The 12,420-nt window shown below is 33.6% G+C and overlaps 1 protein-coding gene across 1 annotated transcript; it reads right to left on the bottom strand.

Moving 5' to 3' along the window:
- Positions 1–7,174: 7,174 nt before the first annotated feature.
- On the bottom strand, positions 7,175–9,203 carry LOC111912793 (gamma-interferon-responsive lysosomal thiol protein). Its single transcript, XM_023908517.3, has 5 exons — positions 8,876–9,203; positions 8,126–8,191; positions 7,864–8,004; positions 7,679–7,771; positions 7,175–7,593 (listed from the first exon to the last, which is right to left on the bottom strand). The coding sequence occupies exons 1-5, from the start codon at positions 9,167–9,169 to the stop codon at positions 7,363–7,365; spliced, it is 825 nt and encodes a 274-aa protein (XP_023764285.1). The 5' UTR covers positions 9,170–9,203; the 3' UTR covers positions 7,175–7,362.
- Between the last annotated feature and the right edge of the window lie 3,217 nt (positions 9,204–12,420).

The following is a 12,420-nucleotide window of genomic DNA, read 5'->3' on the forward strand; positions in this document are numbered from 1 at the left end:
GGAGCTTAACTCTATAGATACCATATCTCTGCCGACTATATTTATTCTACTTAGGGTCACTATCTTGTATCAATGGTTAGAATTTAAAACATCTTTAACTCTCATCTTTTTTTTTATCACTTTTAGCCATATAGTCCGATAAAGTTTCCAAAAATGGAAAGTGTTACATAACTTCTAAGTATTCATCAATTTTTGTACAAACATGCTTCCAACCTCCTATTAGACCCATTTATATTCTAAAACTATGTGAGAGACTCATATATTATATGAGTTTGTTAAAAAAAATTAAATATTAAATTGTAAACATTTGAGAATTTTGAATTTATAAGAAAAGTGAGAAAATATTTAATTATAAAAATTAAAGTGTTTTTATTTTCTCTTTCAAATTTAAACAAATAATTTAGATAAATAAATAATATTGATGTAAACTTAGTAGTTTTGAAGTAAAAGGAAACCCTATTAATGAAATTGATATATATTTACTATTACATTTAAATACTATATGAAATTCAATAAAATGGAAAAACTATAAAATGACATGTGAAACCTCCCTAATAAATGAAAATAATTTTGCAACATGTCATTCTCTCATGCATTATGCCACATGTCATTTTATTATAATTTTAAGATATTTATTTTTCACTTGTCTTTTAATTTATTTTTTATTTTTAAATATATTATTAATTTAGTTTCTATAAATTAAACATACAATAATGACTATATTAATTTCAAATTTCAAACTTCAATTACAATTTTAAATAAATTTACAGTTTCAACATTCATATTTAACATTTTGTTATAATTAACACGTTTAGTTCACGGTTTAGGGGCGTTTGGACACGGAAAAAAGAGGTCGCTTATTGCTTATTTCTTATTCCCACCACAATAAGCTAAGTTTAAGTGTTTGGATAGGAATTCTTAAAAATCAGTTTATTGTGGAAGGGATAAGCTAAATAAGCTGATGTTAATAAGCATTTACCCCTTACTTATTGATTATTGTTTATTCCCACTGCAAATAAGCTAATAAGAAATAAGCTAATAAGCTATAATCTAATTTATCCAAACACCCCTTAGTACACGGGTCTGACAACTAAACACATAATTTTAATTATTTTTTTCATGTTTTTTTTTTATATTTTTTTCTCAAAATTTTTATTTATTTCATATTTTAAATTCAAATAAACATTCTGTTTAATCATTTATATTTAACATTTTATTTTAATCAATCCATATAATATACGAATGTCACAACTAGTAAAAAAATAATTTAAAATAACCACAAAAAATGACACGTGGCCAAATAAATGAAAATGTGACATGTGACAAAAAAGATCTTTATTTATTATAGTAAAAATATCGACTTCATAAAAATCTAAACCTATTTTAGGCATTTTAGCATTTTTTCCTATTGGAAACTTAACCATTATGTTCGTATATTTGTATTTAACTCCATGATATATTAAACATGTATAAGCATGTATAAGGCCGAAGGGTGTGTAAGGCTTTAGGGGGTGTGCTTTTGGAACCGCTACCAGAAACACAACACCGCCATCGTGGTTTCTGAGTGAGGGGAGGCTTCCCCGCCTCCTATCTATTCATTTTATTGGTCTTATTTTTTCTTTTTTCTTGTCACACCCCCGAACCGAAGAAACGACAGAAACGTCCGAGGGTTCAGGTGACTTCATCTTGTAATACCATCACAGTGTATATAATTGAATCAAGACAACATCATCATCACACATACAAGAATACAACCATCATTGTTTACATCAGTGTGTTGGATTACAAATTAGATTCCCAAAATATAAGTGTACGATGATAGCAAAAATACATCAAAATCCATGAGTTCCTGAAAGCCAATCTGCTTAACGATTTCCTAAGAATACAAGTTATTTTGAAAATGGTCAACATATATAATGTTGGTGAGTTCATAATCATATTTGTATGAAAAGTTTGTATCACTTCGTAAACACCAGAAAATCCGATATTTTCTATAAAAGAAATAAATTGTTTGAACGTTTTGTATCAAATCTTGTATTAAAGCATGTGTGTTTCTATTTTAAAAATGTATAAAGAGTATATTCCATAAATCCTATATTTTCTATTGTAAGTAGAAGGTAGTGTATAATGTAAGTTTTCCCAAAAAATCCGATATTTTCTGCTTCTAAAAGTGTTGTGGTCTTAAACCCTAAGACCGTAAAATGGTGTTTATATAGTATCGCAACTGCATAAATGTTTATGTATTCCGTAAATTTTACAGTGAAGTTAATTTCTATGTGAGTCGTTATAATCATACTTGATATGACTGATCTGCATGTCATGACGTTTTTTCAGGCGTCACTTGTTTAAGGTAAGACGTTTGTCACCCTAGACTGGCCTAGTCTAGCTGTAGCGAACAGCTCAGGTGCGGAGTTGTCAACCCCGTATAGACTATACACAAACTCTCGCTCTCCCTCCAGGAGACTCTGATTATTACTATAGGACTTAAAGCTGTACACTAGGTATGTATGGATGAATACGTGTCTCACAGGAACCTTAACTATACTTACGCGAATATTGTATCACACTATTTAACATAGTAAATATTGTTTTCCTGTATTACAAGGCCCAACGAGTGTGTACATAAATGTCAGGAGCCCATTAAACATGAAATGTGTATATAAGGCCCAATAAGTATGTGAATGGACCACTAAGGCCCAATAAACATGAAATGTATATTACAGGCCCAATAAACATGTAAATGGACTACTAAGGCCCATGTTTTTAAGATATATTCCAGGCCAAATAAAAGTGAAAATGACGTATTTAGTCCATTTGTTATTATGTTGCTTGTTTTAGCTCAATTGTTTACCAAAATGACATAAAAGGCCCGCTTTTTGTAATCATGACATTTTTGGCCCATTAAGCCGAAAATTTAGAATTAAGGCCCATTTTTGGTAAAAATGACACTTTAGGTCCCTTAAGACCATAATTTTACATTTAAGGCATATTTTAAATAAAATAACATTTTTGCCCACTTTTGTTAGAAATAACATTTTCGGCCCAATCTTTGATGAAAATTGACATCTGCAGCCCAAATGTTTAGAAATTTACCTTTTCGGCCCAAGTTTAATAAAATTGACATTTTCAGCCCATTTAACCGAAAATTTACATTTTTGGCTCAAATTTGTTTAAAATGACAATTTAATCCACAAAAGTCAAAAGTTTACAAATTAAGCCCAAGAAACCGTGAAGGCGCAAATTTAAGCCCATTGTGAAAATTAACACTTTTGGCCCTTTTAAAATCATGAATATCATAAAGATCCATTTTTATTTAAAAATTATTCTTTTGGTCCCTTAAAACCATGAATTAACATAAGGGTTTTACTTTTTGTATTTTTTGTGAAATAAGGCCCCTCTTACGGTTTTGTTTAGCTTTCAACATTCTTAACATGTTTTATCCTTACAATCTCATGGTATGTGCATAAGTGATTTAGTTTGCAAATATCACCATGTTTTGGTAGTAATTTCGAGTTTCATGAGGTTTCAACACAAAATCACAACATATAATATGAAAAACACACATAAACATGCACAAATACATAGATCTAAGACAAAGCAACTTGTATCCTCCCCCAAAAACAATATAAAACCGAAAACAAGGGGGTATGAACTCACTTTGGTTGATGGATTCGGTTTTGGTGAGGAGTTTGAAGGACTTTTCGGCTTAGCTTGCTTCTTGAGAGGAGTTCTCGAACTTAATGTGTTCAAGTTGTGATCTTTGATGAAGAACCTTTTGAACACACCTTACACCCACATTGTTTTTAGGGAAGAAATGAGGATTTTTCCTTTGAGGATTGAGATGGAAATGAGAGACTTGAAAATGAGTTTGAAAGGAAAATGAGGGGGTGAGGGTGGTCTCAGCCGATGAGGGATAATGGGGGGGGGGGGGGGGGAGGAGGGAGTGACAAGCCTAGATATTTGATGAATAATATCCTTCCCAGGTACATGGTGGGTTTATGCATGGATACCCCCATGCATTAGTGAGGTGTCAAGTTCCAAATTAATCACACATTATCTTTTTATTATTATTATTAAAAACCGAGAAGTGGTGAAAGGATGAAAGAAGAGAGTGTATTGGGCTTCGGTTTAAAATGTAACTTAAAAAATAATGGCCCAATAGAGGTTTTTCGGTCCATGAAGGCCCATTAGGGGATCTCGACCCAAAAGATGTAAAATCAATGGGTTTTCGGCCCAATGAGGTTCAAGAAATTGTTTACGGCCCATTAAGGCCCATGAAGAGTTTGTGGCCCAAAATCTACCTAGTGAATGTGAGTCCAAATAGGGCCTAAATGAGGTTTCTTAACCCAAAAGAATCAAATTAAGATTTTATTGGCCTATTAGGCACAATAAAAGGGTCCTGGTCCAATAAGAGTTTGAACCGGGAAATTAGGGTTACAACCCAAAGTCGAGTGTAAGTAATGCATTGAATTAGGTTTTGGGCTTCTCGAGTGAGTTTTGATTCGAATAGTTGTTTTTGAATTGAATTGCATGTATAGCATAAATCTTAGAGTTTCCAGATACATCAAGAGTTGATCATACATAGACAGAATTTCCTAGCCCAATTATGCTAGTTGTGACATTTTTTTTCTTTTTCAATAAACTCACTCAAACACAATGTCGTCATCTTCATCCTCCGATTCGATGGCTCAAGAAGAGACATTATTTGTCGGTTCCGTCATGACAAAAACAATGGTGTATTTCTAAAACCGACAAGGTCAAAGTTCACGTTCACGGCCTCAAACGAGAAACCCTCCATTGTGGAGAAATCATAAATTCAGACACAATCGTCTTACAAAAAATTATTTTGCAGATGACGTCATGTACGCTGAAAAGTTTCGACGGTGGATTCGGATGAGGAAATAGTTATTTTTACGTATTGTTGGCAATTTGGAAGACCGTTTTCCATATTTTGCAATGGAAGCGGGATGCGAGACGCAAAAAAGGTTTTTCTCCAATTCAAAAATGCACAGTCACAATTCTTCAGTTAGCATAAGGCATGGGAGCAGACAAATAGGACGATTATTTGAGGATGTCTGAGCGTATCACACGAGATACTGCGTACAAGTTCGCAAAAGCTATTACTTTGGTTTACAAGCAACGATATTTGCACAGACTAACCATCAACGATGTCCGCCAATTGTACAATGTGCATGGAAGTAAGCATGGGTTCCCAGGAATGCTAGGTAGTATCGATTGCATGCACGAGTCTTGGGTATTTTGTCCCAACGCATGGCGTGGTCAATACATGTGAGGCGATCATATAGAGTCGATGATTGTTCTAGAAGCAATCATATCACATGCTCTTTGGATATGACATGCATTCTTTAGTCTAGAACAATGACATCAATGTTCTAGACCAGTCGCAAGTATTCATTGACATTTACCTTATAAAGTCGCACGATGTACCGTTTGAAGCAAATGGGGTAGCATATAAGCGCGGATACTATCTTATTGACAAGATATATCCTATCGTATCTGTTTTGTGAAACCGTTCACATTTCCGAACGACGAAAAAATAAAAAAGTTTAAGGAGGCACAAGAGTCAGCTATGAAGGACGTGAAATGAACATTTGGTGTACTCGGGGCATGTTTATATGAAATGAAAAGATTGCAACATATAATGTACACGTGCACCATATTACATAATATGATTCTAGAAGATAAAAGTAGAGTGACAAGTTGTTACGACGAAAACGACGTTTTACCAAACGTCGAAGGAGTAGTTGTTGGTACGCAACAGTATAGGGCAAATAAAAGAGAAGTACATGATTGTAACATTCATCACGCCCTTCGTGTGAATTTGGTGGAGCACATATACAGGTTTCGTGTATAGCCATAGGCAGAGTAGTGACATGATGATTTGTTTGATGAATCCGAAGAAGATTCGGATATGTTCGTCGAGGAATCAGGCAAGGATTAGATGACGGACACGAGGACGACGGTGTTGAGCACGATGCCAAGGACTCGGGCGAAGATTCGGAGTGACGTATTTTTTTCAAATTCAGAAATTATGTAATCTTTAATTATGTTTTCTAAGTCGTTTTTTTTTTAATTTTTAAATCTAAGTTGTGTTTTTTTTAATCATCGTTGTTTTCTAGGTTTTTTTAATCTTGATTGTTTTTTATGTACCTTTTTTTTAAGAAATGAAATATTTTTACTTTAAATAATTATTAAGTTTACTAATCATTTTTATGGAATTATATTTATTTTTTGATTGTATAAAGCTTAAATTTAAATTATTGTTATTTAAAAAAAAGGTGAAATGTAGTAAAAGGTGACTATTTTTTGCTTTTTGGAGTGAAATGTGAGTAAATACTCAAAAAGTGAGTGAATTGAGTCTAAAGGTTTATGGGAACTTTTAAACCAAAATTTGTTTTTGAACTTTTTGACACTCTTCTCATTTCTAACCAGTTATATAGAAAATTCCATAATCAATATAAAAGTTTTACATAGACGTGACGGGTAAACGAACAACAAGCTGTGTCGCAACCTCTTTTTGGAAAGCAAAATTAATTCTTTTAAAATTTATTCTCGTTTATGTATCCTACTTTCCCGAACAATGCATGTTTTCTTAAATTTTAGGATATTATCTATGTAAACCTTAAGTTTAGAGAAGACTTTTTTATATTTGATATGATAGTGATCAATATAAACCACAAGAATTACTAAATTGGACAATAGAAACACTAAATGATTATTTATTTATACAATTACAAGACTGGGTACATAGGAGGCAATTACAAGATTGGGTACATAGGAGACAATCATTACAAAAGGAGTAAGGAACTACTATAATATGAGAAATATAACACTACCGGAGTAGTACACTAACATAAGATACGCTCGATCGTGTCCTATAAATATTGAGACTCTTTATAATTCAACTTATCATCACCAATGTGGAGCTTAACTCTATAGATACCATACCTCTGCAAACTATATTTATTCTACTTAGGATCACTTTCTTGTATCAATGGTTAGAATTTAAAACATATTTAATTTTCATTTTTTTTTTTTTGTCACTTTTAGCCTTTTGGTCCGATAAAGTTTCCAAAAATGGAAAGTGTTAATATAACTTATAAGTATTCATCAATTTTTGTACAAACATGCTTCCAACCTCATATTAGACCCATTTATAATGCTAAAATGTCCACTTATATAGTTAAAATAAAACATCCAAAAGAAACGGTCACTTTGATAATTTTAACCACTTAAGTAATTTGCCTTTTTTCTTGACCAAACTTAGACTTTTACTTTATAAAACTAACCTCATTACAACAAGGAAATACTAGGAAAATACTTTGTAAACATACGATAATCCTACATAGATTCCACCATGCCAACATCATGCATCCAAGAAGCCTCTGTAGCCGACATAATTTCAGATACCCTTGACTTTGACTTTGACTTCTCTTCTTTGTAGCATACATTATCCAAAGTGTTATCTGTGTCCTTATGTTTGGTAACAGGAAGGGATAAACCAAGGCAAGCTTGGGGTGTTTTAGAGCCTTTATAAGCTTTACAAATTAAGCTTATGATATCCACATAATCCTGAAAGTAAAAATAATCAAATATAATTTTTTTTTTAATTAATTAATCATAAAAATGAAAAGAATTTTAATCCAAAAACACTCACATCATAAAGCGGTTGTCCATCTAGGACGACCCACGGGACATAAGTATGAGGAGGTTCAAGCGCCTTTATTTCATCTGCATATTGTAGCTCAAGCTGTGCATAATAATTTATAAAATAAAATAAAAAAAATTATGTGTCATGAATTCAATAAATAAAATATTAAACAATAAGTCAATAAAATTTACCTCATGTCCAAAACCACTAGTGTAACAATCAAGAACAGGTTTTGGATCCACATTTACTTTCTGAAAACATGTTTCCCAATTGGCATACTCCCCTTCATAAGTTAAATTTTCCACACAATACACAAAAGGAAAGTGGTCACTCTGCATCAACATTATAAAATATAATAAAAATATATGAATGGTGGTTTATAAATTATAAGATTTCTCATGTTTTGTCACACTTGGAGGGTTTTATAAGACAGATAAAGAGTTTGAATCTTACAACAGCAGGCCAGGCATGAATTGCACAGGCTTCTACAGTGTTAAGCACACATTCCCATGCACCATGCTGCAACATAAACATAGAAAAAAATATATATATCATCTTAGTAATAAAAAAAATGAGTTAGAAAGTTATGGAATTTCACTAATTGTTTATCTGAAAAGCTACCTTATGAATTAATAGTGTTTGGTATAAAATTCATGATAAGCTGGATTGTAAATATAAAATGACATAAAAATGAACATTTAGATATATAACTAAAAACTAGCTAAGGACATATTTGGAATAGTTTTGAGAATGCTCCATAAGCTTCTCCTATTTCAAAGTAGCTTATCAAAAGCTAGTTTATAAGCTGCAATAAGCTATTTTTTTGGTTTCACTAAACATCAAATTACAATAAGTTAAGCTTATTTTTGCCAATCAGCCTTACTCTATACATTCAATTGTCATAGTATATAGGCTTAATTGATTATTAACTTAGAAAACTAACATTTACTTTGTCAAAATCTAATTATCATTTGCAAGTAATACAAACTCATGTGATTTTAACTGAATAGAAATAAATTACACTAAGTTAGTATATTCAAAGTAATAATACCAAATATACCTAAAACACTTACCACCGAACAAAATACACATCAAATTTCGCTGATTATAAGAAAAATAAATCAAATCCCATCAAACAGTAACTATCAAACGAAGAAAATTTAGATAAGAGGAAAAAATCAATTTGAAGGGGGGTAAACAAACCTGGCAAACGATGGTACCATTGGAACGAATCTTAGCGTTTCCATAGGGACTAAGCTTGAGATCCACGATCGAAATCAGTCCGTTATCAAATAGCTTGTATAGATAGTTGACTATGAAATTTTCACAGAATGGACACAAAGCTTCGTAGTATAAAGTCAACTCCAGTTTTTCTTCGCTAGCGATGGCGATCGGGGACGACGCTGCAGATGCCGTAATGAGATTCGCGACTACGGAGACAATTAAAAGAAGTAACAGAAGATTTGATCGGCGATTATTGCAATGATGAGCCTCCATTCTTAGCTACTCGCAGTGATCCGACTATCCAAGCACACTCCGGGTTGATAACTTATACTAGTTAAGCAGTCAATATTACCCCTTAATGTTAGCATTTATTACATTATTGCCATTATGTATGTCCCTCGTTTTAATGTTTTAGGCATTTGAGTGGATAGATGAAGCCTAAAACCAAAAGGGTAAAATCGTCCACTTAGATAGTCCTGTGGATTGACCAAAAACAAAACAATAGCCAACCTTATCTTTACTATTTTTGCAGAGAATAATATATTGACATATTATCGAATTTTATAAAAATTAAATTGACCGTTTGCATTGGAATTGATTAGCATACAACAATTTTTTTCATATATAATAATCTGTATGTTAAAGTGTTGTATTCTACAACTTCATAAAACATAAACTGTTATATATGGATAAAAATTATTATGTACAAATAACTTCCCTTAAATTTAATTTCATGCACGTTCTGCTAATGGATTTATTGATATTGATTAAACAAAATATAAATATAACCGGATATAATATGTTTTGTAGGTTTCGAACATCTATTCTAGCCAAATATGAGTTTTCAAGCCAATTATGAATTTTTTGGTAATATTCCATGGTCAAGCATGAATTTTCCGGCAAGAAAACCCTAAATATGTTCTCTAAAATAAGAGCCCTAAATTTTCCGACATGATTTTTCCAACACATGAGTTCATCCGGATCCGACAATCTCAGATTTAATGGTGTTAGAATTGTGTTCATATAGATCTACCACATAAGTTCATCCAAATCCAATAAATCAAAATTTCAAATTTAGGGTTTTAGGTTTCAAGAAATGAGGGTTTTTAGATTTAGGTTTTTCGATTGCAAAAATCAAGTAAAAAAATCATCTTTCTAGAATTGGTTGTTTGTATAACATCTTCAAAGTCTTTATGTATAATTGACCTCTTGAAACATGTATTTTCGAAGAAAATTGATCATCGTAAGTTCATAACAAGGGTTTGTATTCTTGTTTGAATACGCAAAATCGAATATTGGTTTTCGATTTAAGTGTGCAAAATCGATTGAGGCATACACATATACATTTCTAGAATCGGTGTAGGGTTTGTGTTCGTGTTCCAGTTTGAATATAGGATTTCAAGAACATGATTTCATATTTCAGGAACATAAATCCCTTCGTCTTGTAGTGCTTCTAGGAAAATGAGAAATCTGAAAATATATGGCCTTCAAGAACTCACCGATTTATGGTTGATGTCTTTGTTCCATATTCGAATAGGGGATTTTAAGAACATGATTTGAAATTTCAGGAACATAAACCCCTTTCATCTTGTACTGCTTCTTTTGTAGTGCTCTTGGAAAAATAAGAAATCTGAAAAAGTATGTGGCCTTCAAGAACTCACCTCAAAATCCATGCTTGGCCAGAAAAACGCCAGAAACCGGCAAAACACATTATACCCGCTCAGAATATAATTGGCGCACCAAAACACATCCACAAACTATTTCCACTAGCGACATCGCACCAAAAATTCAAGCCAATTTAAAACTTTTCAAACAATCCAAAAACATTAGTTATTACAAAACTTGTTTTCAAAATGTATAATATCAGAGTATCCCAAAAACATAAACATAAATATGAGGAGTTGTACGATCACGCCTTTGCCTTGCCACGATCCCCTAATGTACCTGAAACAATAAACTGAAACTGTGAGCCCGAGGCTTGGTGAGTTCCCCAAAATACAGATACACTGCACATAATACATAAACAAATAACAACATGTATTGGGTCCACAGCTTTACAGACTGGATTACCCCTGGGCCCACAGTGTGAGTCTAGAATGCCTACCTGGCCCTCAGATCACATCTGGATTGCCACCGAGCCCTCAGTACGAGTCTGGAATGCCTACCGGGCCCCTCAGCTCGTATCTGGAATGCTCCCGAGTCCTCAGTATGAGTCTGGAATGCCTACCGGGCCCTCAGCTCATATCTGGAATAATCTAGGGTTAGTTGGCTATCGCACGGAGAAGTACCACCTCAACCCATCCCACATAACATATCAACATATAACATAACTACTAAGCATGCAGATAATCATATAACAACACATGTAGTCCTACAGACCTACCTAACTAGCATAACCACTAGCATGCAACACTAACTCGAACTCAACATCTAACACTGCTAGGATCACATATCCAATGGGCTATCCTTGGTGCCTTAGACCCATTAGTATAGTGAGGACAACTCACCTCATAAGTAGTGCTGAGATACTACAAATCTCTGATTGCTCTCTCACCGGGAATCTCGAACTATCACATAATAATAATAAATACTAGGTTAATACCCAGCATTACTCCATTGACTAAGTGTCCTCATAACCCATTAAGTACATTCCCTTTTGTTGGGCCAAGGTCCCACATCAAGTCCTTAACTTGAAAGTCCATACATATAAGTCCACTATTGGCCCAATTTACTAAATTGGGCCCAACCTCCTTATTGGGCCTAACCCCATGATCCACTACCACTAACTGGCCCAAAACATCTTATTTACTAAGTCCAGCAAAGGCCTAAACCTTACTAGCCCAAAAAGTAGCCCAAACCCAAAGCCTAAATTACTAAAAGTCCACAGAAGGCGTACATTGGGCGTACCCCAAGGCTATGCGGGGCGTACACGAGCCTCGCATTGACTGGAAAACAAGGTCATTGACTCAGTACGCTGGGCGTACAGAACCTTATGCTGGGCATACGCGGGGTTTCACCAAAACCCTAATAAGTGCTTAATGGCTTAAGCACTTATGCCCAAACTCTAGATCCAACGACCAAATGTGCCTAGGACTAATAAAGTCTCTAACTTTATCACATTGGACATCCATAAAGTTCTAGATGCTTGGTCTTAATCCATTAAGACCTTATTTCTCTTTGCATGGGACACCTACAGCTAATGGGACCTTGTTTTTATCACTCAAGGTCCCTTCAAGAGCCTGGAAGGACAACTCTTTTTGTCCACTACACTACATGCATCAATTTATGGCTTTTGGGACAAGAAATGCTTCTAATAAAGTAAAATGATGAGATCTAAGCATATATGCATAAAGTTTGGAACTTTATACCTTAAGGAGCTTCTTGAGCACAAACTAACTTCAGATCTACAAACTTGATCCTCTTTTCCAACACTTTGATGCAATGCTTTCCTCTTGAAGCACTAAAAAACACACCAAATAAGCTTAAACACACAAAGGAAGAACTAGGGTTTAGGGAGAATGAAG

Source organism: Lactuca sativa, chromosome 5, assembly GCF_002870075.4.
Source record: "Lactuca sativa cultivar Salinas chromosome 5, Lsat_Salinas_v11, whole genome shotgun sequence".
Classification (NCBI taxonomy): domain Eukaryota; kingdom Viridiplantae; phylum Streptophyta; class Magnoliopsida; order Asterales; family Asteraceae; genus Lactuca; species Lactuca sativa.

What these genes read in the sequence shown, in the direction of transcription:
- LOC111912793 (XM_023908517.3), bottom strand. Translation starts at nt 9,169, where the DNA reads ATGGAGGCTCATCATTGCAATAATCGCCGATCAAATCTTCTGTTACTT. An exon ending in TTCATGCCTGGCCTGCTGTT is followed by an intron (nt 8,005 to 8,125) that starts GTAAGATTCAAA and finishes ATGTTGATGCAG; the next exon opens with AGTGACCACTTTCCTTTTGT. An exon ending in CTAGTGGTTTTGGACATGAG is followed by an intron (nt 7,772 to 7,863) that starts GTAAATTTTATT and finishes TATTATGCACAG; the next exon opens with CTTGAGCTACAATATGCAGA.